At 43.0% G+C, this 27,083-nt stretch overlaps 1 protein-coding gene across 1 annotated transcript in view; it reads right to left on the bottom strand.

Moving 5' to 3' along the window:
* Window positions 1-27,083, bottom strand: part of LOC141095090 (uncharacterized) — a 616,558-nt gene that overhangs the window by 503,122 nt on the left and 86,353 nt on the right. Inside the window, exons 22-23 of the mRNA XM_073580971.1 lie at window positions 16,319-16,442; window positions 14,027-14,170 (exon numbers count right to left, since the gene is read on the bottom strand). Coding sequence (XP_073437072.1) covers window positions 14,027-14,170; window positions 16,319-16,442 — 268 coding nt within the window. The remainder of the gene's footprint in view (window positions 1-14,026; window positions 14,171-16,318; window positions 16,443-27,083) is intronic.

The following is a 27,083-nucleotide window of genomic DNA, read 5'->3' on the forward strand; positions in this document are numbered from 1 at the left end:
ATCCCCACTGTCAAGCATGGAGGTGGAAACATTATGTTTTGGGGGTGTTTCTCTGCTTTACCGCATCAACGGGAGAATGAATGGAGCCATGTACCGTAAAATCCTGAGTGACAACCTCCTTCCCTCCGCCAGGGCATTAAAAATTGGTTGTGGATGGGATTTCCAACAAGACAATGACCCAAAGCATACAGCCCAGGCAACAAAGGAGTGGCTCAAAAAGAAGCACATTAAGGTCATGGAGTGGCTTAGCCAGTCTCTAGACTTTAATCCCAAAGAAAACTTATAGAGGGAGTTGAAGCTCCGAGTTGCCAAGAGACAGCCTCAAAATCTTAATGATTTAGAGATGATCTGCAAAGAGGAGTGGACCAAAATTCCTCCTGACATGTGAGCAAACCTCATTATCAACTAAAAACGTCTGACTGCTGTGCTTGCCAACATGGGTTTTTTCTACCAAGCATTAAGTCTTGTTTGCCAGAGGGATCAAATACTTATTTCTCACTGCAAAATGCAAATAAATGTACAGTATAAAATTTATACAATGTGTTTTTCTTGATTTTATTTTTGATATTCTATCTCTCAATGCTAAAATTAACCTACCCTTAAAATTATAGACTGTTCATGTCTTTGTCAGTGGGCAAACTTACAAAATCAGCAAGGCATCAAATACTTATTTCCCCCACTGTATGGGGCTGTTAATTTTCTGTTTTATCTACTGCAGATCTTTCAGTTCTGTGAATGCTGTGCTTTGTCTAGCCTCACTTGCATCATTGATTTGCAGCTTTTTGTGTGAAGTTTGTGTGTTCTTTATGCCTATGTACATGTTCATAGGTGTAAAGCTGACAATCAATAGTTGGGGTGGGTTTATACATAGCGATGAATATCGAGAACTACCTGGCAACAGATTTGCTAGTCTTTTCAGTGATAATCTCCTGCTAATAAATTACTGTTTAATCAAATCTAGAGCAAGCAGCCTGGTAAGCGACACACTGCTGTTATCGGGGTCTCTGCCAACAATGCTTTCAGATTATGTAGCAAAAACCTGGTGATGGAGTCTCTTTACACAGATCTTCAGCTGACTTCATATAAAAAATAATTATAAAAGCTAAGTATAACAGATGGCTCTTTAAACTGTGCAAATCTCATGCTGCCTGCGACTACGCTACTTGTATAGAGTGGCAGTAGATAATGAGCAACTACCTACGCAAATAGTGTAGATACATTAGACTAACAATGTAGCGTGCTCCAAATGCAACTTACAGAATAATGTATCTGTACATGAAAGTCTCTTGTTATATATCATAAAGGATGTAAACATTTAATAGCACTTTAAACATTTAGAATAAGATGGAAAGTGGAAAATAACAAAAAAGATGAAGAATAATTTTACAGATGAAGTTGCTATAATTATGTGATCAAATACACTTAATGTATCGATTTAAGTAGTCAAAAGGAAAATATATCAAAACATTTCACGCTTTTAAATGTGTTCTGTGGATTGATGTCATCCACAAATTACTATAGAATGTAATAACTCCCTTTTAGGTGGATAAGAAATGAATAAAGCTGTGTTACAATTTTGCTGTAGTCTTTCGTGAAATGAAAGAAAATTGGCGCAAATATTCTGTAATATGACTCTCATTTCACATGGCTCATCTAGTAAGACATTTAATTAATGGATTTCTATTCCAAGCATGCAATAGGCAATATATTGCATGAAATACTCTACCTAACTGCAAAGATAACATTTTGGGTAAGAAAAAAAAGACAATAAAGGATAGATATGGGTGCATTGTTCAGTACCTTCATGATTTGTCCAGATGGAGAAAGGTTACGAAGAATGTCTCTCTCTACAGGTCTATTCTGCTCTCGCATTACACAGATACACACGTGGTCAAAATTGTTGGTACCCCTCGTTTATTGACAGAAAAACCCACAATGGTGACAGGAATAACTTGCATCTGACAAAAGTAATAGTAAACCAAAAATCTATGAAAATGAACAAATTAAAGTCAGACATTGCTTTTCAACCATGCCACCACAAAAAAAAAATAAAACTCATGAAATAGGCCTGGACAAAAATGATGGTACCCTTAACTTAATATTTTGTTGCACAACCTTTAGAGGCAATCACTGCAATCAAACAATTCCTGTAACTGTCAATGAAACTTCTGCACCTCTCAACAGGTATTTTTGCCCACTCCTCAAGAGCAAACTGCTCCAGTTGTCTCGTGTTTGAAGGCTGCCTTTTCCAGACGGCATGTTTCAGCTCTTTCCAAAGATGCTCAATAGGATTTAGGTCAGGGCTCATAGAAGGCCACTTCAGAATAGTCGAATGTTTTCCTCTTAGCCATTCTTGGGTGTTTTTAGCTGTGTGTTTTGGGTCATTACCCTGTTGCAAGACCCATGACCTGCGACTGAGACCAAGCTTTCTGACACTGGGCAGCACATTTCTCTCTAGAATCCCTTGATAGTCTTGAGATTTCATTGTACCCTGCACATATTCTAGACACCCTGTGCCACAGTAGGGACTGTGTTCTTTTCTTGATATGCTTCATTTTTCAATCTGTGAACATAGAGCTGATGTGTCTTGCCAAAAAGTTCTATTTTTTTGTCTCATCTGTCCATAAGACATTTTCCCAGTAGCTTTGTGGCTTATCAATATGTAGTTTGGCAAATTCCAGTCTGGCTATTATTATTATGTTATGATTTTTTTTCAACAAAGGTGTCCTCCTTGGTCATCTCCCATGAAGTCTACTTTGGCTGATACAACGACGAATGGTGCAATCTGACACTGTTGTTCCTTGAGCTTGAAGTTCACATTTAATCTGTTTAGAAGTTTTTCTGGGCTATTTTGTTGCCATTCATAATATCCATCTCTTTGATTTGTCATTACTGTAATTTTCCTCCTGCAACCACATTCAGGGAGGTTGGCTATAGTCCCATGAAGCTTCAATTTCTGAATAATATGTGCAACTGCAGTCACAGGAACATCAAGATGCTTGGAGATGGTCTTATAACTTTTACCTTTAACATGTTTGTCTATAATTTTCTTCCTAGTCTCCTGAGACAACTCTTTCCTTCGTTTCCTCTGGTCCATGATGAGTGTGATACATACCATGTCCCCAAACAGCACAGTGAGTATCTGTAGCATTCTATACAGGCCCACTTACTGATTCCCAGATTTTAGACACCTGTGATGCTAATCAGTGGACACACCTTGATTTAACATGTCCCTTTTGTCACATTATTTTCAGGGATACCATCATTTCTGTCTAGACCTATTTCATGAGGTTTTTATTTTTAATTCTGTGGAAGCATGACTGAAAAGCAATGTCTGACTTTCATTTGTTTATTTTCATAGTGTGAGACAGTGACCGGCATTGTAGTAAATGGGCAGTTCGTGTCGCAGAGGAGGGGGGTCCTCTGCGCTGTAAGCCAGTAATGGTGCTCTGGGTCTTGTGAGTGGACCTGACTCCTGAATAGCACATGGAGAGACCGTGAACCGGGATGGTCTCTGTCTTGGAAGGTCCCACGAAGGGACTGGATACCTGAAGAGCACAGGGTGAGACCATGTGTGTGCAGAGTCTATAACGGCACTGCATTGGGGAAGCTACCGACCTTCTGAGGGTCTGGAACTGCCAGGAGTGCCCTGGTTGTAAGGACGGAGAACCCAGAAAGGCAGCTTCTCTGGGAGAGAAGACTGATGAGGAGTCAGCTTGTTGAGCAGGAGCTCCTGTAAGGTAACTCCAGTCAAGGGGGTTATGGGCAGACAAGTATCTGCCATTGGAACAGACTGTTGGTGCTTGTTATGTTCCATGGATGTCAATAAACTGTGCAGTCACCCATGGTAACTGGACGAAGTGAGGACCAGCGTGTTTAGAGACAGCAACCTAAGGTCGTGTGTCGTCGAGTAAAGTTGTGAGAGACATTGGCACAGCACGCAGTCACCCACGGTAACTGGATAAAGAGAAGTCTGGTGTATTTAGTGTCTGCAAATTAAAGCAATGTACTAAAAAGTGTTATGGACTATGTATTAAGTCTGTGATATATAACATGGCCTCAAGTGGTTTATGAGTACATGAGTGCATTTTTGGTCAACAACCCCCCAGTGCCCTTCCTCCTACCTGCCCTGCCCTCCTCCCCCAAAACCAACTTCTCCACCATTACAGAAGATCGACTCTCCACTCTACTCTCAAGATCACATCTCACTACCTGTGCACTTGACCCGATCCCATTCCACTTCATCCCAAACCTCACCACAGTCTTCATCCCAACCCTAACCCATCTCTTCAACCTATCACTAACAACTGGTGTTTTCCCCTCAAGCTTTAAACATGCCTCAATCACACCTATCCTCAAAAAGCCCTCTCTTGTTCCATCCTCTGTATCTAGCTATCGCCATATATCACTTCTCCCCTATGCCTCAAAACTACTGGAACAACACTTCCATCTTGAATTATCCTCCCACCTCTCTTCTTGCTCCCTCCTTGACCACTTGCAATCCGGCTTCCGGCCACACCGCTCCACTGAAACTGCCCTAACTAAGGTCACCAATGACCTACTAGCCGCCAAGGCCAAGCGACACTACTCTGTCCTCCTCCTCCTGGACCTGTCCTCTGCCTTTGACACAGTGGACCATTCCCTATTACTACAGACCCTCTCATCTCTTGGTATCACAGACTTGGCCCTATCTTGGATTGTGTCATACCTAGCAGACTGGACATTCAGCGTCTCCCATTCGCACACTACCTCCTCACCGCGCCCCCTATCCGTCGGAGTCCCGCAAGTTCAGTCCTAGGGCCCCTGCTCTTCTCCGTTTACACTTTCGGTCTCGGACAGCTCATAGAATCTCATGTCTTTCAGTATCATCTCTATGCTGATGACACCCAGATCTACATCTCTGGACCAGATATCACCTCCCTACTAAACAGAATCCCTCAATGTCTGTCTGCTATTTCATCCTTCTTCTCGGCTAGATTTCAAAAACTTAATATGGACAAAACAGAATTAATCATCTTTCGCCCATCTCACGTGACCCCCCCAACGGACCTATCCATTAAAATAAACGGCTGCCCACTCTCTCCAGTCCCACAAGCTTGCTGCCTCGGGGTTATCCTTGACACTGATCTCTCTTTCAAACCACATATCCAAGCCCTTTCCGCTTCCTGCCGACTTCAACTGAAAAATATTTCACGGATCTGTACATTCCTCAACCAAGAATCTGCAGAAACCCTAGTCCATGCCCTCATCATCTCCCGCCTTGACTACTGCAACATCCTGCTCTGTGGCCTCCCCTCTAACACTCTCGCACCCCTCTAATCTATTCTTAACTCTGCTGCACGACTAATCCACCTGTCCCCCCGCTATTCCCCGGCCTCTCCCCTCTGTCAATCCCTGCATTGGCTCCCCATTACTCAAAGACTCCAGTTCAAAACCCTAACCATGACATACAAAGCCATCCACAACCTGAGTCCTCCGTACATCTGTGACCTAGTCTCCCGGTACTTACCTGCACGAAACCTCCGATCCTCACAAAATCTCCTTCTGTACTCCCCTCTTATCTCCTCTTCCCACAATAGCATACAAGATTTCTCCTGTGCATCCCCTCTACTCTTGAACTCTCTACCACAACATACAGTCATATGTTAAAGTTTGGGCACCCCTATTAATGTTAACCTTTTTTCTTTATAACAATTTTGGTTTTTGCAACAGCTATTTCAGTTTCATATATCTAATAACTGATGGACTCAGTTATATTTCTGGATTCAAATGAGGTTTATTGTACTAACAGAAAATGTGCAATCTGCATTTAAACAAAATTTGACCGGTGCAAATTTTGTTTAAATGCAGATTGCACATTTTCTGTTAGTACAATAAACCTCATTTGAATCCAGAAATATAACTGAGTCCATCAGTTATTAGATATATGAAACTGAAATAGCTGTTGCAAAAACCAAAATTGTTATAAAGAAAAAAGGTTAACATTAATAGGGGTGCCCAAACTTAAACATATGACTGTATCAGACTCTTGCCTACCATGGAAACCTTCAAAAAGAACTTGAAGACCTACCTCTTCCGACAAGCCTACAACTTGCAGTACCACCGATCCACCAAACCGCTGCACGACCAGCTCTACCCTCGCCTACTGTATCCTCACCCATCCCGTTGTAGATTGTGAGCCCTTGCGGGCATGGTCTTCTCTCATCCTGTACCAGTCGTGACTTGTATTGTTTAACACTACTGTACTTGTATGTATTATGTATACCCCTGCTCACATGTAAAGCGCCATGAAATAAATGGCACTATAATAATAAATAATAATAATAATAAACCGCATGGACTGTTGGCATGAAAAAAACATTTATGTGTGCCTTAATCCCATTGCCAAGCGAGTGTCCCCCAAAACATGCAGTAAGCGCTGCCTTACATATGGTGGAGAATGCGGGCACTAGAGTTGACAGTCCTAAGGCATAACCAAGGAAAATGGTGGATGGGCCCAACTTAGCGACATGACAGTGGAAGCAATACCAGCAAGTATGACCTGACGGAAGTGTGGGTCTGACCAACTCTGGGACTTGGCAGAGGTGACCAACAGTGTGACCGTTGAAAACGGGGTATTTCTGGGAAAGGGGTCCGACACGTGTTTAAGTAGGGGCTTGTTGTGCCAGGGTGACAGGGTGTGTGGTGGTGACTCCAATTCAGACTGTGACTCTAACGCAAGGGGAAAAGAGTGAAGTAAGGTTGATCCAGGTACAAATGGCAAGTCTTTCTCCCATTGCCGAAGACATAAAGGGCGCAAAGAGGCTGAACAAGTTGCACCCTTTGAGGAATTTAATAAAGAAACAGTGACTTGTGCTTTAATTCAAAATGTGAGTACTCTTCCAGACACTGGAGAGGTCGGGAAGGAAGGTGACGTGTCATTGCCCGTAGCAACCAATAGGGTGGAGTACGATGTTGTTCAGTCTGAAGCACTGACACAGTGAAACGACAGTGCTCCACAAGGTGAAGGCTCCAGAGAGCATCAAGCTATAAAGATGGAGAATGTGGAGATCTCTGAAGCTGCAGAGAATTGTGATGTACCTAAGGGTGACCAGGCAGAGCCTCAAGAGAGGTTGAAGGTGTCAAGTATGGAAGCTGGCCCATCAGAAAATATATTTAAAGAAGCTATGGTGCGACACGTGCTAGCCAAAAGAGAACAGGATCACAAAATAGAGATGATTAAAGAGACCGTGAAAGAGCATGTTGAATGAGAAAGGGTCCTGAGACAAGTGGCTGAGCACAGAGTGGATGATCTGGAAAAGGAAGTCTCTGAGCTCAAAGGTCACCTGTCAACATAGAAAACCATGAAAAAGGCCTTAAGGGAAGACATGGAAGTGCTCAGATAAGCATTAAGAGGTCCTCTACAAGAGAAAGAGGTGGTGGTCACAGACATACTGCGGAAGTGCCAGAGTGGTAACGAGGTGGAGCTGCCAATGCCCATCTTGGCGAGGGTTCTGGAAGGGTGTAAAGCTGAGGAAGAGTTGGCGCTAACAGTGGAACAAGACAATCAGCCAGTCGTGGCAGATATCTTGATGGAAAGGTCCATGGCAAAGCGGGAGCCGTCCATCCATGAAGAGAGTGAGACTTTGCTTTTCAAGTGCGTGATACCCGAAGACATACGAGAAGCATGTACTAGTGAGGATGTGCATGAGGCCTTTAGAAAAGCAGGAGAAGCATGTAGTGTGTACTGGGCGCCAGAGACTCAGCAGTTGGTCATACTGTCGACTAGGGAAGTCACAGTGAAGCAGGTGGCTATCCTGAGGGAAATGCACCTACAATGCCTCTGCACGAAACAGATGATCCTGGTAAGGCATAAGGAACCTGCTCGACGTTTGGAGCATGCGAGGAAAGATAAAAGAAGGCTGAGCTTTGTGGAAGACTTAGTTCAAGTGCCCAGAAATCTGGTGAGGAGAGTCATTGGGAGATGTGGAAAAGTGTTGCAGGAAATTGTGAATAAATCCGGTGTGGTAAGAGTGAGGACTCCAGCTGAGGATGAAACCCAGGTAGCTGGTGAAGAAGGAATGGTACCATTTGTCATGGTCGGCTTAGTGGAAAGCCTTACATATATCCGAATGCTCCTTGAGTATTGGGTTACATACCTAAGAGAGATAGAGCAACTAAGACTTGACCGACTGCAGATTAATAAACAGCTGCAGGACATAAGATGGCAGCTGCCTTCAACCCAAGGTAAATTGAACAGAAGGGACCCTCCAAATAGTGGAAATGCTTTTAGCCAAAGATAGCCTGCAAGAAGACGCCTGAGTAATTCAGCAAAACAAGGATACAGAGAATCTGAAAGTGGCAGTCCTACTCTCAGTACAAAGCTAAGGGCCATGGACAGTAGCCCATGTAACGTATTAAATGGGTCAGACTCAGACCAGACAGTAGACTCGACTGTAAGTGGGTCTCATGACCGGACCAACCATTGGAGGCGCCATGGAGAGAAAGGTCAGGTGAAGGGGCGTACTTGAGAATGTGGAGTCTAAAAAGGGTCTGGTAACACAGACAGACTGTGACTCAAGGGCAAAAGCTCAAGGCCTATATATTGACCAATGGGAGAGGGGGAGACCTAACAAGGGTATGACACTGAGTGACGCCCAAAACCGAATGAAACAGTTGTCTCGACTGGTAGGGCAAGGTAATGTGCATGACCTGTCTCGAGACCCATGGTGTATGACAAGTGTTCAACCCCACAAGTATGAACAGAGGGAGGTATGTGAGACAGTGACCGTCATTGTTGTAAATGGCAGGTCTGTGTCGCAGAGGAGGGGGGTCCCCTTCGCTATAAGCCAGTAATGTTGCTCTGGGACTTGTAGTTCTATGAGCTTTGTTCATGTTTGTAAGGGAGGCTTACAGTGTTAGCTGGAGAGATGGGTGGAACTGGCTAACTACACACACCTCCCACCTATGGGGGTGGTTACAGCTACATAATTTGACCTTGGTTTGGGTCAAATGGTCTAGGTTGGTTAAGGTCCTGTATGAGGTGAGGTCTGTGTGTTGGAAATTCCTATGGGTGGACGGACTTCCTGAAGAGCACATGGTGAAGCTGTGTACCTCGAAGGTCTCTGTGTTGAAGGGTCCTGTGAGTGGACCAGACTCCTGAATAGCACATGGAGAGACCGTGGACTGGGATGGTCTCTGTGTTGGAAGGTCCCACGAGGGGACTGGATTCCTGAAGAGCACAGGGTGAGACTATGTGTGTGCAGAGTCTGTAACAGCACTGCGTTGGGGAAGCTACCGACCTTCTGAGGGTCTGGAACTGTCGGGAGTGCCCTGGTCGCAAGGACGGTGATCCCAGTAAGGCCGCTTCCCCAGGAGAGAGGACTGATAAGGAGTCAGCATGTGGAGCAGAAGCTCCTGTAAGGTAACTCCCGACAAGGGGGTTATGGGCAGGCAAGTATCTGCCATTGGAACAGACTGTTGGTGCTTGTTATGTTCCATGGATGTTAATGAACTGTGCCGTCACCCACGGTAACTGGATGAAGTGAGGTCCAGCATGTTTATAGACTGAAACCTAATGTCGTGTGTCGTCAATTAAAGTTTTGAGAGACATTGACACGGCGTGCGGTCGCCCACGGTAACTAGACAAAGAGAATTCCGGCGTTTTTAGTATCTGCAAATTAAAGCCGTGTACTAAGAAGTGTTATGGACTATGTGTTAAGCCTGTGATACATAACATGGCCTCCAGTGGTTTATGAGTGCATAATATACCGCATGGACTGTTGGCGTGAAAAAAGCGTCCCTGTGTGCCTTAATCCTGTTGCCAAGCAAGTGTCCCCCAACACATGCAGTAAGCGCTGCCTTACAATAGATTTTTTGCTTTATTGTTACTTTTGTCAGATTCAAATCATTTCTGTGACCATTGTGGGTTTTTCTGTCATTAAACAAGGGGTACCAACAATTTTGACCACGTGTGTAACCCATTGATGTGAATAGGCACTGTGCAATGCTTACCTTCCCCTATGGTAGTGCTACGGCAAGGAAATTAAAGGGAACCGGTCATGTCCCCAGATGCTATTAACCTGCAGATATGGTGTTAATCTGCAGGTTAATAGCGTGTTAAAGCCGTGCGGCTGCAGCACTAGACACCGGGAAGAAATAAACTTTTTTCTTCCCAGCAGCCTACAGCTTTCAGTCACAGAGGCGCACCCGGCGCGGCTTCAGTCACCACTGCCTAGTGAGCGGCAGCTGTGACCACACCCTGGCACTGGCTATCAGCTGGCTCTGCACAGATGACCTGCTGAGTCGGCTGTCAGTGGAACAGTAAAACAAAACAATATTTCAGTTAATCTCTGTATAGAAATCCTTTCTGTTCTCAAAAAAATCAGTGGAATTTTTAATTTTATTGTTTACTGCTCACTGCCTGAGTTACCCACCACCGCTGCAGCAAATCAGCAGTATCTGGACTCCTATGCAAGGGTTGCATTTGCAAAATGTTTCCTATAGATCTTGCAAGAGCCTTGCTCTGAAGCTTGCAGGATCGCTTGATTCAGTTATCTTCAGTGGTCCTGTTCCTTCAAATGCATGGGAGAGTGCAAACTTTGGGCCAGCAGATTAGTAAAGCTCCTTTTCAGAACTGTCAATCATCAGGAGCTCCTGAACACAAAATATGCGACAACTCCTTTAATGCAAACACTGTTGTATGAAAACAGGCAACCCCTTTAAACTTACTGTATATTTCTATCAATATTTGCATTCAATATCTGTTCACAACTACATTTCCTAATTCCATTGTTCTGCTCCCATGGGACCCCTAACATGCCAGATACAATAGGCGCTAACAGAACATCTAATATATAAAGCTCAATGTGGGTGTGTATGTATGTATGTATGTCCGGGATTGGCATCCGCACCGTCGCAGGTACAGCCACAAAATTTGGCACAGTCACACGTCTGGACCCCAAGAGCGTCATAGGCTATGTTGTGAGGCAAAATTTTAACCCCTCGCGTTCCAATTCACCAAACAATTTTGCCTCTATCTACATAATGGGGAAAAAGTGAAAGGAAAAGTGTTGGAGGCAAATTGACAGCTGCCAGATGTGAACAAGGGGGACTTAAAGAATGAGAGCGATGGTGCCAAAGAGTATATACCGTACAGTTACTAAGATGGGGCCCTGACATGGTATACTCACCACTAGAGTTGAGTGACTTTGGTCGGATCGGGTTTCGTGAAACCCGAATGAAACAAAATTTGAGTCGGATGAAACTCGTCCGACTAGGGCAAAAAAAGTCGGAGTTTCGTCCGAAACCCGACGCCAATGCAAGTCAATGGGAAATAAAAGTCGGCATTGAGCGGATGACGTTCATCCACTCAATGCCGACTTTTATTTCCCATTGACTTGCATTGGGGTCGGGTTTCGGACGAAACTCCGACTTTTTTTGCCCTAGTCGGACCAGTTTCATCCGACTCAAATTTTGTTTCATTCGGGTTTCACGAAACCCGATCTGACCAAAGTCTCTCAACTCTACTCACCACACACGGGGATATGAACACACACACACAAAATGCGCCACACACTACCACTGCTTCAACACATATACCACCCTCAGCACACATTTAACCACACATACACCAACCTCACCATATAAAAGTCAAAACACAAAAGTCACCACTCAAAACTCGCCACGCTGTCCCAGAGCTGTTTAAAAGATGAAAAATGAGCTGTGATTGGTTGCTATCAGCAACAGTTTTCTTTGTAGACAGTTGTGGTAACTGAGGCCTATTATTCTTAAAGTTCTATGGTGTTATCGTCCTTCTGTAAAGCTGGAAATAACACAGTTTATTACCGTGTCAACACAGACCATCCTCAGACACAGACTGCAGGGGGAGCCCAGTATCACACAGGAGAGGATTAGACACATGGCTCAGCAGTCAGTATCACACAGGATAGGATTAGATACACAGCTCAGCAGTCAGTATCACACAGGATAGGATTAGATACACAGCTCAGCAGTCAGTATCACACAGGATAGGATTAGATACACGGCTCAGCAGTCAGTATCACACAGGATAGGATTAGATACACGGCTCAGCAGTCAGTATCACACAGAATAGGATTAGATACACAGCTCAGCCGTCAGTATCACACAGGATAGGATTAGATACACGGCTCAGCAGTCAGTATTACACAGGATAGGAATAGATACATGGCTCAGCAGTCAGTATCACACAGGAGAGGATTAGACACATGGCTCAGCAGTCAGTATCACACAGGATAGGATTAGATACACGGCTCAGCAGTCAGTATCACACAGGATAGGATTAGATACACAGCTCAGCAGTCAGTATCACACAGAATAGGATTAGATACACAGCTCAGCAGTCAGTATCACACAGGATAGGATTAGATACACAGCTCAGCAGTCAGTATTACACAGGATAGGAATAGATACATGGCTCAGCAGTCAGTATCACACAGGAGAGGATTAGACACACGGCTCAGCAGTCAGTATCACACGGGATAGGATTAAATACACAGCTCAGCAATCAGTATCACACAGGGTAGGATTATATACATAGCGCAGCAGTCAGTATCACACAGAATAGGATTAGATACACGGCTCAGCAGACAGTATCACACAGGATAGGATTAGATACACAGCTCAGCACACAGTATCACACAGAATAGTATTAGATACACGGCTCAGCACACAGTATCACACAGAATAGTATTAGAGACACGGCTCAGCAGACAGTATCACACAGAATAGAATTAGATACACAGCTCAGCAGTGAGTATCACACAGAATAGGATTAGATACATGGCTCAGCAGTAAGTATCACACAGGATAGGATTAGGTACATGGCAGAGCAGTCAGTAACACACATGATAGGATTAGGTACACGGCTCAGCAGTCAGTATCACACAGGATAGGGTTAGATACATGGCTCAGCAGATGGTATCACACAGGATAGGATTAGATACACTGCTCAGCAGTCAGTATCACACAGGATAGGATTAGATACATGGCTCAGCAGTCAGTATCACACAGGATAGGATTAGATACACAGCTCAGCAGTCAGTATCACACAGGATAGGATTAGCTAAACAGCTAAGCAGTCAGTATCACACAGGTAGGATTACATACACAGCTCAGCAGTCAGTATCACACAGAATAGGAATAGATACACAGCTCAGTAAAACACAGGATAGGATTAGATACACAGCTCTGCACACAGTATCACATAGAATAGTATTAGATACACGACTCAGCAGACAGTATCACACAGAATAGGATTAGATACACGGCTCTGCAGTCAGTATCACACAGGATAGGATTAGATACACAGCTGAATAGTCAGTAACACACATGATAGGATTAGGTACACGGCTCAGCAGACAGTATCACACAGGATAGGATTAGGTACACGGCTCAGCAGTCAGTATCACACAGGATAGGGTTAGATACACGCCTCAGCAGATGGTATCACACAGGATAGGATTCGATACACTGCTCAGCAGTCAGTATCACACAGGATAGGATTAGATACACAGCTCAGCAGAAAGTATCACACAGGAGAGGATTAGGTACACAGTTCAGCAGTCAGTATCACATAGGATAGGGTTAGATACACAGATACACATGTTTATCAAAAGGCTCTTGAATGAGTTGAAAATAAAATACTATCAATACTTAGGTAATCATTTAGTTAATTTGTGTTGCAAATCTGTAGTGTTGAATATATGATGTGAAATGTTTTTATGTGCAATATAATCATTACAATTTGTTATAACTAACCACAGTTGGTTACTATGCCCAGGCAACGCCGGGCTCTTCAGCTAGTATTAACTAAAATAGGGATTGTCTTGTTTCTGGTATTTTTATCCAAATCTGTGACAGAGGCTCCAAAGCAGATGTAAACCTCATGTGCATGACAATAATAATATTGTGGTGTACAGACTGAAAAACAATGGAAACTTTCATTATGTTTGATAAATCAAATCAAATGTATATTTCGAGAAAGTAAAATATAGAATGACATTACCTAAGACATGGGCCACTCTTGAAGGCTGAATAACATTATCCTGTGATCGTCCATCAGTCACCAATAATATCAAATGAGGAGATGAAGGCCTCATTCCTTTAGACACTTGAAACATCTCCTTGAGAACATGCCCAATGCCTCGACCTTAACAGTATACATAGATAATTATGTTATTTTTAAAGTGCTTATGAGGTATTCAGCTACAACTTTATTTCTAAAAATGACAGATGAGCTTTAAGTCTGAATCCTTGCATCTAACATGTATCAATATGAACCATATAAAATCAATAATTGTTGGCACAAGCAAGTGTGGTTTCTGATGACTGGTTAAAAAATCAGACCAGTAAAACATTTGGCTGCTCTGGCCACACTGCTGCCTTTATTGAGCAGTTGTAAAAATGTTATTTGTGTAGATTTTACAAATGAATGAAAATGGGTATTTCCATCTGCAAGACGATATTCTAATATGGAGCAGATGTAATAATAATATTAGAAAATAACATCAAATGAGAATGTAGTATAGTTCTTCTGATTAGCTATGTCACTTGCCTCATGTGCAGGGCATTGCCGTAGTTTAGATATCCATGGTTAAGACTACTAACATCTAACTGTCACTATATGAATGGTCATACCCATGGGTATGTAAGCTACTGCAATGCTAAGCACATGGAGTAAGCAACATAGCTAATCAAAGGAACTATACTACATTTCTAATTGGAGGTATTTGATAATATTATTATCAATCTAATACATATTGGGATAGGATCTTGGAAATGGAAATATCCCTACCAAAGTGCAAGTCCTACACAGATTACATACAGTGAGACTTGAAAGCTTTAAAAATAACCTGTTATCAGATTCATGCTGCCCGGACCACAGGCAACATGAATCAGACACTGGTCAGCCGAATGCAGTCAGGTACCTTATCTATGAAACAATGTTGGGTTTTAAAGTAAACAGACTTTGAAAAGGCAGCTCGGACAATGTGGCTAGGCTAACTAATTCTAGCAAGGTCCCCTGCTTTTTCTCCCCATGCTGCTACAGTTGACTGAAAGGACTGTCCCTATGAGTGTGAATAGTGAGAGATCTGTCAGTCAATGTGATGAGGGTGGAGAGAATCCAGCTGGGGACTTGGCTTAGTATGCATATTCTGAAATGCCACAGCCTTTCAGAGAAAAGGTTACCTTTCCACATATGCTCATCCGGTGTCTAATTCATGCTACCTATTGTTATGATTGGGTCACCGAGGAGGAGAGCAAGCCCAAGCTAAGCCACAGAAAACCAGAGAGGTTGGTAACTAAGCGGATTGCAGACCCCTGACCTATCCACACAACTAGCAATAGCTGTGGAGCGTGCCTACGATGATCCTAGACACCTCAGCACAGCCGGAGAGCTAATTAAGCCTAAAGCAAGAAAGGGGGAATCTAAACTGCCCCAGAGCAGACCCCAAAGGAATAGATAGCCCTCAAACATATATTGTTGGTGAGACAAGATGAAAACACAAACGCAGGTAGGAAAATAGACTGAGCAAATGATTGGGCCCACACTGACTAGACAGGACAGGAAAGGAAAGACACTGTCTGCAATCACGCAAAAAACCCTGCAAAAAGGTCCAACATGTCTGATGCAAAAATACTGAAGTTGCATGACTTCTCCCACTATATCAGCACTCTGGTATATTCTGAAAGAACAGCAAAAAGAGGCCAATCTAATAAGGGACAAAAACAAACTGGCACAAGCAGTAACATATGGATGGCAAGTCAGCACAGCCCCAGCCGGAGCTGGCTGACCCACACAAACTGAAATAGACAAAACCAGATCACATGTGAGCAGAATAGCAAAAGAACACTTAGCTGAGCATGCAGGGACTGAGCTGGAAACTAAGACCTCAGGAGGCAGGAAAAAATCACCAGCAGGGATAGAGGGAGTCGGCTGTCTTAAATCCAGTCTGAAACCCCAGATCTCCAATCGTCATCCTCATTATCAGGTGGCAAGCCTCTGTTAATCAGATCAGCTCCATTACCTCCAGTAACCACCAGAGGGAGCCCAGAAAGAGAACTCGCAACCCCTCCGTCAACCTGACCAGCTCCACCACCTTCAGCAGTAACCAGAGGTAGGCCAGAAAGCGAATTCACAACAACCTATGTTTTGGGCAGCATGAGACTGATGACAAGATCCCTTTAAGAATGTGATATATGTCAGAATAGAGAAAACTGTCATCAATGAATAGTAATTATGTATAAATGTTGTTTCAAAACAGAAGATTTGCTACATTGTTGACACTGTACCTACCTGTGTTGGTGTTGCCCCCCAAATATTGCATGTTTCGAATGGCCTTCAAAACAGAATTCCTCTCTTTGTGTTGACCTAAATGAAACTCAGTTCTTGGTTCTTCACTGTATCGAACAATAGCAATCTAATAAGCAATAGGTATTACTTGTCAACACTATGCATTGAAGCATATTCCATATATTCATGGTTAAATTCAAATATATAATCATATATATACAGTATGTATTTTTCTTGGCTCAATTTCATAAAAACACTACCATGAATTTTATCTGGTTTCAGGTGTGATTTTCATATTGCCCACACCTGTTACTTGCCACAGGTGAGTTTAAACAATTATCACATGATTGAAACAAAGTTGTTTACCCACAGTTTTGGAAAGATGTCAACAATTTTGTCCAGCTGAATGTTGAGGATTTGTGTGAAATGATGTACAATTTAATTTGCCTTTTTTTCTGTTTTTTTCTGTTGTTCCAATACGCACAAAGAAAATAATCATGTGTAGTTGCAATAATTTACTGGGAGAAATACTTTATTCTCTGGAACAATTTCAAGGGCGCCAACACTTTCGACCTTGAATGTGTATACATTATATATATATATATATATATATATATATATACACTCACTGGCCACTTTATTAGGTACACCATGCTAGTAAGGGGTTGGACCCCCTTTTGCCTTCAGAACTGCCTCAATTCTTCGTGGCAGAGATTCAACAAGGTGCTGGAAGCATTCCTCAGAGATTTTGGACCATATTGACATGATGGCATCACACAGTTGGCGCAGATTTGTCGGCTGCACATCCCTGATGCGAATCTCCCGTTCCACCACATCCCAAAGATGCTCTATTGGATTGAGATCTGGTGACTGAGGAGGCCATTTGAGTACAGTAAACTCATTGTCATGTTCAAGAAACCAATCTGAGATGATTCGAGCTTTATGACATGGCGCATTATCCTGCTGAAAGTAGCCATCAGATGTTGGGTACATTGTGGTCATAAAGGGATGGACATGGTCAGCAACAATACTCAGGTAGGCTGTGGCGTTGCAACGATGCTCAATTGGTACCAAGGGGCCCAAAGAGTGCCCAGAAAAAATTCCCCACACCATGACACCACCACCACCAGCCTGAACCGTTGATACAAGGCAGGATGGATCCATGCTTTCATGTTGTTTACGCCAAATTCTGACCCTACCATCCGAATGTCGCAGCAGAAATCGAGACTCATCAGACCAGGCAACGTTTTTCCAATCTTCTACTGTCCAATTTCGATGAGCTTGTGCAAATTGTAGCCTCAGTTTCCTGTTCTTAGCTGAGAGGAGTGGTACCCAGTGTGGTCTTCTGCTGCTGTAGCCCATCTGCCTCAAAGTTCGACGCACTGTGTGTTCAGAGATGCTCTTCTGCCTACCTTGGTTGTAACGGGTGGCAATTTGAGTCACTGTTGCCTTTCTATCAGCTCGAACCAGTCTGCCCATTCTCCTCTGACCTCTGGCATCAACATGGCATTTCCGGCCACAGAACTGCCGCTCACTGGATTTTTTTTCTTTTTCGGACCATTCTCTGTAAACCCTAGAGATGGTTGTGCGTGAAAATTCCAGTAGATCAGCAGTTTCTGAAATTCTCAGACCAGCCCTTCTGGCACCAACAATCATGCCACGTTCAAAGGCACTCAAATCACCTTTCTTCCCCATACTGATGCTCGGTTTGAACTGCAGGAGATTGTCTTGACCATGTCTACATGCCTAAATGCACTGAGTTGCCGCCATGTGATTGGCTGATTAGAAATTAAGTCTTAACACACAGTTGGACAGGTGTACCTAATAAAGTGGCCAGTGAGTGTATATATACACACACACACACACTTACACACACTGAGGAGTAAAAGGGTAACAATGTTTTCAACTTTTAACTTTTATCTCCTGAAGAATAAGTCCTATTGACTTCGAAACATGTTGAGAATAAATCACCATTCTTTATCTTCAACTTGTCTGGACTTTTATTGATGCAGCAGTGCGGATGGTATCCACGAATTTTCCAGATTTAATAGTCAGATTGGAAACTGGTGATTTGAAGCAATGAGATGAAAGTCAATAGACTAGGCCCTGATGGCCGAAAATGGGTCTGGAGGAAACAAGGGAAAACGAGGTTAAATGATTGAGAAATTGAAGCAACTGTCAAGTTCGGTGGAGGAAGCCTGATGATTAGAGTTGAGCGATACCGTCCGATACTTCAAAGTATCGTATCGGATGGTATCGGCCGATCTTTAAAAAAAGTATCGGTATCGCCGATTCCGATACCGGAAGTCCCATTCAAGTCTATGGGACTTCCGGTATCGGAATAAGAAAAACCCTTTCCTGCCCTTGTACAGCCTCTCTGGGGTCTGTACGGGCCTTTCGGGGGGCTGTGCCGGCCTGCCAGGGGGTCTGTGCAGGCTCCGGTGGTCTGTGCCGGCCTGCCGGTGGTCTGTGCAGGCTCCGGGGGGCTGTGCCGGCCTGCCAGGGGGCTGTGCCGGCCTGCCGGGGGGCTGTGCCGGCCTGCCGGGGGGCTGTGCAGGCTCCGGGGGGCTGTGCCGGCCTGCCGGGGGGCTGTGCCGGCCTGCCGGGGGGCTGTGCAGGCTCCGGGGGTCTGTGCAGGCATCGTCCGATGGGACTACAAGTCCCATCGGGCGATGCCTGCTACCATGACAGTGATTGACACATTAGCCAATGATGGGACAGTAGTAGTCCCATCATCCGGCTAATGTGTTAAATGTAAAAAAAAAAAAAAAAAAATTACATGCTACATACATACAACATGCATACTACATACATGCTACATTCATACTACATACTACATACATGCTACATTCATACTACATAAATACTACATGCAACATACATACTACATATATACTACATGCATGCTACATACATACTGCATGCTACATACATACCACATATATACTACATACATACTACATGCATGCTACATGCATGCTACATGCTACATACATAACACATATATACTACATGCATGCTACATACATACTACATGCTACATACTACATATATACTACATGCATGCTACATACTACATGCTACATACATACTACATATATACTACATGCATGCTACATACATACTGCATGCTACATGCATGCTACATACATACTACATACATGCTACATACATACTACATATATACTACATACATACTACATACATACTACATGCATGCTACATGCATGCTACATACATACCACATATATACTACATGCATGCTACATACATACTACATGCTACATACATACTACATGCTACATACATACTACATATATACTACATGCATGCTACATACATACTACATGCTACATACATACTACATATATACTACATGCATGCTACATACATACTACATGCTACATACATACTACATATATACTACATGCATGCTACATACTACATGCTACATACATACTACATATATACTACATGCATGCTACATACATACTACATGCATGCTACATACATACTACATGCTACATACATACCACATATATACTACATACATACAATACATTCATAAAATACATACATAGACATACAGTACATATAACATAGAGTAACATACTTACCAATACTTGTCACATTGTTCCCCGAAGCCATTGTCTTTTCCGGGATAAATATTAACATAACAAACCACAAAAATACTCACCCACGATCCGAAGCAGTCCACGAGTGTGTCCCACGACGATCTTGGGTAGAGAACTGCAGCATCAGATGATGCTGCCGTTCTCTACGGGCTGCAGGAATCCAATGACGGAAGGTAGGTATCCTTCCGCACTGTATTCCTCCGCCACTTAAAAAAAAAAAAGTCCCTAGTCTCACTTTATGCCATTGCTGTGTGGGAAATTCCCACACAGCAATGGCATAAAGTGAGACTAGGGACTTTTTTTTTTTAAGTGGCGGAGGAATACAGTGCGGAAGGATACCTACCTTCCGTCATTGGATTCCTGCAGCCCGTAGAGAACGGCAGCATCATCTGATGCTGCAGTTCTCTACCCAAGATCGTCGTGGGACACACTCGTGGACTGCTTCGGATCGTGGGTGAGTATTTTTGTGGTTTGTTATGTTAATATTTATCCCGGAAAAGACAATGGCTTCGGGGAACAATGTGACAAGTATTGGTAAGTATGTTACTCTATGTTATATGTACTGTATGTCTATGTATGTATTGTATGAATGTATTGTATGTATGTAGTATATATGTGGTATGTATGTAGCATGTAGTATGTATGTAGCATGCATGTAGTATGTATGTAGCATGCATGTAGTATATATGTAGTATGTATGTAGCATGTAGTATGTAGCATGCATGTAGTATATATGTAGTATGTATGTAGCATGTAGTATGTATGTAGCATGCATGTAGTATATATGTAGTATGTATGTAGCATGTAGTATGTATGTAGCATGCATGTAGTATGTATGTAGTATGTATGTAGCATGCAGTATGTATGTAGCATGTATGTAGTATGTATGTAGTATATATGTAGTATGTATGTAGCATGTAGTATGTATGTAGCATGCATGTAGTATATATGTAGTATGTATGTAGCATGCATGTAGTATGTATGTAGTATGTAGCATGCATGTAGTATATATGTAGTATGTATGTAGCATGTAGTATGTATGTAGCATGCATGTAGTATGTATGTAGTATGTATGTAGTATGTATGTAGCATGCAGTATGTATGTAGCATGTATGTAGTATGTATGTAGTATATATGTAGTATGTATGTAGCATGTAGTATGTATGTAGCATGCATGTAGTATATATGTAGTATGTATGTAGCATGCATGTAGTATGTATGTAGTATGTATGTAGTATGTATGTAGCATGCAGTATGTATGTAGCATGTATGTAGTATGTATGTAGTATATATGTAGTATGTATGTAGCATGCATGTAGTATGTATGTAGCATGCAGTATGTATGTAGCATGTATGTAGTATGTATGTAGTATATATGTAGTATGTATGTAGCATGCATGTAGTATGTATGTAGTATGTATGTAGCATGCAGTATGTATGTAGCATGTATGTAGTATGTATGTAGTATATATGTAGTATGTATGTAGCATGCATGTAGTATGTATGTAGCATGCATGTAGTATGTATGTAGTATTTTTTTTTTTTTTTTTTAACATTTAACACATTAGCCGGATGATGGGACTACTACTGTCCCATCATTGGCTAATGTGTCAATCACTGTCATGGTAGCAGGCATCGCCCGATGGGACTTGTAGTCCCATCGGACGATGCTTGCACAGACCCCCGGACATCAGCACAGCCCCCCGGCAGGCCGGCACAGCCCCCCGGCAGGCCGGTACAGACCCCCACAGGGTGCACAGACCACCGGCAGGCCGGCACAGCCCCCCGGCAGGCCGGTACAGACCCCGGGCAGTCCACACAGCCCCCCGGCAGGCCGGCACAGCCCCCCGGCAGGCCGGCAGAGACCCCCGGAAGGCCCGAAATGACGGCGCATCATGATGCGCACACACCGCGCATCATGACGTCAGGCCGTCAATCAACTGAACTTCCGATTCCGATGCCGAATTCCGATATTGAAAAAATATCGGAAGTCGGTATCGGAATTCCGATACAGCAAGTATCGGCCGATACCCGATACTTGCGGTATCGGAATGCTCAACACTACTGATGATATTAGGTTGATTCACACCAAATGTGTTGGATACTTGACTAGGATTGAGGGTGGTCTCAATGCTGGGCTATATCTGAGTACCCTAGAAGATGAGTTACACTGACGAGCAAAAGGGTAGCAATGTTTTGAGCTTTTGACTTTCATGTTCCATAATTCTCCATCCACTACTGTTTTGAACATAAGACTACCATCATTCTTGGCTATCTCAAACATAAATTTGAGTTGCAACTATATAGCAAATGATTATGCAGATTCTTGTCATGTCACTGCATTGTTACTGTTTTGCTTGTAAAAATCAAAATCTTGATTTTTATTAGTATTTTGTAAATCTACCATTGGTTTTCAACACTGCCTGAACCCTTCTGGGCATGCTCTCAATCAGATTCAAGCATTTCTCTGTCAAAATCTGATCCCAGGTCTCTTGTACACATTCCCACAGTAGATGCATTCTGGTCAACTCATTTGGGTACGTAAAAAGCTTTGTCTTTAACTCTACCCACAAGTGTTTGATTGGGTTGAGGTCTGAAGATTGCGTGGCCCAATCCAGAACCTGTACTTCATTGTCATTGAACTACAGTATTTCTTCACCAATCTTGCCGTATGCCTTGGATCTTTGTCTTGCTGGAATACTATGTTGTCCTTTTCATACCCATATACAGTGTCGGACTGGGGTGACTCACTTTTCACCTTCCTACAAATATTATACTTCCCTCATTCACAAATTTACCTTTATGTCTATATAATAATAAACTGGGTAGTTTAGTAAATGAATGATGAGATGCTGCTTTTTTTGTACAGAGTGAATCAAGTGAACTATGCCAAGTATTGCCTATAGACTGGGGTCGGGGTCCCAGATCTGCACAGGGACCCACCGGGGGATTCCCCTGTTACCCTATGCGCCAGTCCAAGCTTGCCAAGAAACTCAAGTGAATGAAGTAACTCATCTTTCATGATACTTACATTTTGAAACAAACATCGATCCTGGTCAAGAATCCAACGCCTTTGGCTGTTAACCCCTTTCCAACATTGGGTGTAAATTTACGCCGACATCAGACTCCCTCCCTTTAATGTGGGCTCCGGCACCACATTTTGCCCCATTCAAAATAAAACAATAAAAAAATCAAACATACACATGTTTAGCATCGCCGCGTTCAGAATCACCCAATCTATCAATAAAAATAATAATTAACCTGATCGCTAAACGGCGTAGCAAGAAAAAAAGGGCCAGAATTACGCTTTTTTTGTCGCCGCGACATTGAATTAAAATACAATAGCGCGCGATCAAAAGATCGTATCTGCACCAAAATGGTATCATTAAAAACGTCAACCCGAGATCACAAAAAATGGAGACGCTATGGGTATCGGAAAATGGCACAATTATTTTTTAACAAAGTTTGGAATTTTTTTTCACCACTTAAATAAAAAAGAACCTAGACATCTTTGGTGTCTATGAACTCATGACGACCTGGAGAATCAAAATGGCAGGTCAGTTTTAGCATTTAGTGAACCTAGTAAAAAAGCCAAACACAAAACAAGTGTGGGGTTGCACTTTTTTTGCAATTTCACAGCACTTGGAATTTTTTGCCCGCTTTCTAGTACATGACATGGTAAAACCAATGATATTGTTCAAAAGTACCACTTGGTCTGCAAAAAGTAAGCCCTCACATGACCATTTTGACCAAAAAATAAAAAAGTTATGGCCCTGGGAAGAAGGGGAGCAAAAAATGAAAATGTAAAACCAAAAATAGCTCTGGTTGTTAAGGGGTTAAACAACCCCATATCATCAGGTCTCCTCCATTAAACTTGACTGTTGCTTCAATTTCGCGATCCATTAACCCTTTCACACTTGTTTCCTCCAGGCCCATTTTCACCCATCAGAGCCTAGTCTATTGACTTTTGTCTCATCGCTTCATATCACCCGTTACCAATCTTCTACTGTCCACTTTTCGCACTTTCTTTTTGAAAACTTAAGTCGACATTTCTTATGACGATATTATAGTTGTGGCTTCTTCAAATTTTTTGGGCCACCATCCCAGACTTGTGTAACATGCGTCACACGGTGTTTGAATGGACATCTATGATCTGACTATTATGAAGCACCTCCACTGCTGTGTTTGTCGCATCCAAAACTGATAGACCTTGTGATTAGCCAACTTGTTTATTTCGATACTGTGCATGGACATCCACGTCTTGCCTTTTGAATTAATGTATGGACTTCATTTTGTATTCTTCCAACTGTCATGGCACTCACATGATGTAGTTTGACAATTTTCTAGGCCGAGAGACCACTCTTTTCTTGGGAAATCTTCTTCAAAGCTGCTCCTCAATTTGAACCAGTGACCTTTCGTTTGGGAATCAACCTAATGACACATTGAGCCACTGTATTAGGGAATGTGAGGTCCTGCCATACTGTTTCCTTATGCAATGAATGCAAGAGCCGCCTTGACCCAAATTTGCACGCCCCCCAATCTCCCCTTGGAAGAAACATGGAGGAGGACCTCATAAAAAATGTCCCATTACAAAGGAGCGGCTCTCCTAGACTTGTAATGCCCATACATTAATTGTATGGGGTGGCAAACATTTTCCCCTGTGGGGTACAACTCAATCTTTTTCATAACAATTCTTTTACGGCCAGCATAACCCCCCACCCTTGCTAAGAATTCAACATTGGCTATAGCAGCATGGAACACGTTAACCCTGGTGATCTAGTGGCGGTGGATTATGAGACGTGGGGGAAGGCCTCATTAAAAAATATGTCCAATTTAAAGGAGCGAGTCTCCTAGACTTGTAATGCCCATACACTAAGTGTATGGGCTGGCAAACATTTTCCCCTGTGGGGTACACCTCAACCTTATTCATAACAATTATTTTACGGCCAGCATAACTACCCACCCTTGCTAAGAATTCAACACTGGCTGTAGCAGCATGGAACACATCAACCCTGGTGATCTAGGGGTGGTGGATGATTAGACGTGGAGGAAGGCCTCATTTAAAAATATGCCCAATTTAAAGGAGCGAGTCTCCTAGACTTGTAATGCCCATTCACTTAGGCTAGCAACCATTTTCCCCTATGGGGTACATCTCAACCTTTTTCATAACACCTATTTTACGCCCAGCATAACCACCCACTCTTGTTAAGAAATCGACACTGGCTGTACCAGCATGGAACACGTTAACCCTGGTGATCTAGTGGCGGTGGATGATGAGACGTGGAGGAAGGTCTCATTAAAAAATATGCCCAATTTAAGGGAGTGGGTCTCCAAGACTTGTAATGCCCATACACTAAGTGTATGGGCTGGCAAACATTTTCCCCTGTGGGGTACACCACAACCTTTTTCATAACAATTCTTTTACGGCCAGCATAACCACCCACCCTTGCAAAGAATTTGACACTGGCTGTAGCAGCATGGAACACATTAACCCTGGTGATCTAGTGGCGGTGGATGATGAGACGTGGAGGGTGGTCTCATTAAAAAATATGCCCAATTTAAAGGTGTGGGTCTCCAAGACTTGTAATGCCCATACACTAAACGTATGGACTGGCAAACATTTTCCCCTGTGGGGTACACCACAACCTTTTTCATAACAATTCTATTACGGCCAGCATAACCACCCACCCTTGCTAAGAATTCGATACTGGCTGTAGCAGCATGGAACAGGTTAACCGTGGTGATCTAGGGGTGGTGGATGATTAGACATGGAGGAAGGCCTCATTAAAAAATATTTCCAATTTAAAGAAGCGAGTCTCCTATACCTGTAATTTTCCCCTGTGGGGTACACCACAACCTTTTTCATAATAATTATTTTACGGCCAGCATAACCACCACCCTTGTTAAGAATTCAACACTGGCTGTAGCAGCATAGAACACGTTAACCCTGGTGATCTATTGGCGGACGATGATGAGACGTGGAGGAAGGCCTCATTATAAAATATGCCCAATTTAAAGGAGCGGGTATCCTAGACTTGTAATGCCCATACATTTAGGCTGGCAAACATTTTTCCCTGTGGGGTACATCTCAACCTTTTTCATAACAATTATTTTACGGCCAGCAAAACCAACCACCCTTGCTAAGAATTCGACACTGGCTGTAGCAGCATGGAACACGTTAACTCTGGTGATCTAGGGGTGGTGGATGATTAGACGTGGAGGAAGTCCTCATTAAAGAATATGCCCAATTTAATGGAGCGAGTCTCCTAGACTTGTAAAGCCCATACACTAAGTTTATGGGCTGGCAAACATTTTCCCCTGTGGGGTACACCTCAACCTTTTTCATAACAATTATTTTCCGGCCAGCATAACCACCCATCCTTGTTAAGAATTCAATACTGGATGTAGCAGCACGGAACACGTTAACCCTGGTGATCTAGTGGCAGTGGATGATGAGACGTGGAGGAATGCCTCATTAAAAAATTTGCCCAATTTAAAGGAGTGGGTCTACTAGACTTGTAATGCCCATACACTAAGTGTATGGGCTGACAAACATTTCCCCCTGGGGGGAGTACATATTTTTTAAAATTTGGTGACGGGCATCATAACATCCTTGCCAAAAAAAAAAGAGTGGCTGGAGCATGATGAAATACGTTCTCCCTGGTGTTCTAATGGTGGTGTATGGTGAGGATGTGGAGAAGGAGGAGAAGGACACCAAATAGCCAAAATCAGGAAGCGTATACCCATGTGTGGGTGTGAAGAGGTGCATTGGAATACACCTCCCAAAAAGACACTGTATTGGAGGTTATGTTTCGCTGTCATCATTTGGTGGTGTCAAGAAGTCTGGTCCAATCCAGCCCTTGTTCATATTTATGAGTCAGCCCGTTTGCATTTTCCGTTGACAGGCGGATGCGCTTATCTGTGATAATTCCACCAGCGGCACTAAAAACCCGCTCTGACAAAATGCTAGCAGCAGGACAGGCCAGAACCTCCAAAGCATAGAGAGCCAGTTCAAGCCTCATGTCCAGCTTGGATACCCAATAATTAAAAGGCACAGAGGAATCACGGAGGACGTTGGTACGGTCAGCAAGGTACTCCATCAGCATCTTAGAAAACATTCCATTCCTTGTGAC

Source organism: Dendrobates tinctorius, unplaced genomic scaffold (genome assembly GCF_039654945.1).
Source record: "Dendrobates tinctorius isolate UK_male_01 unplaced genomic scaffold, ASM3965494v1 ptg000066l, whole genome shotgun sequence".
Taxonomy (NCBI): Eukaryota; Metazoa; Chordata; class Amphibia; order Anura; family Dendrobatidae; genus Dendrobates; species Dendrobates tinctorius.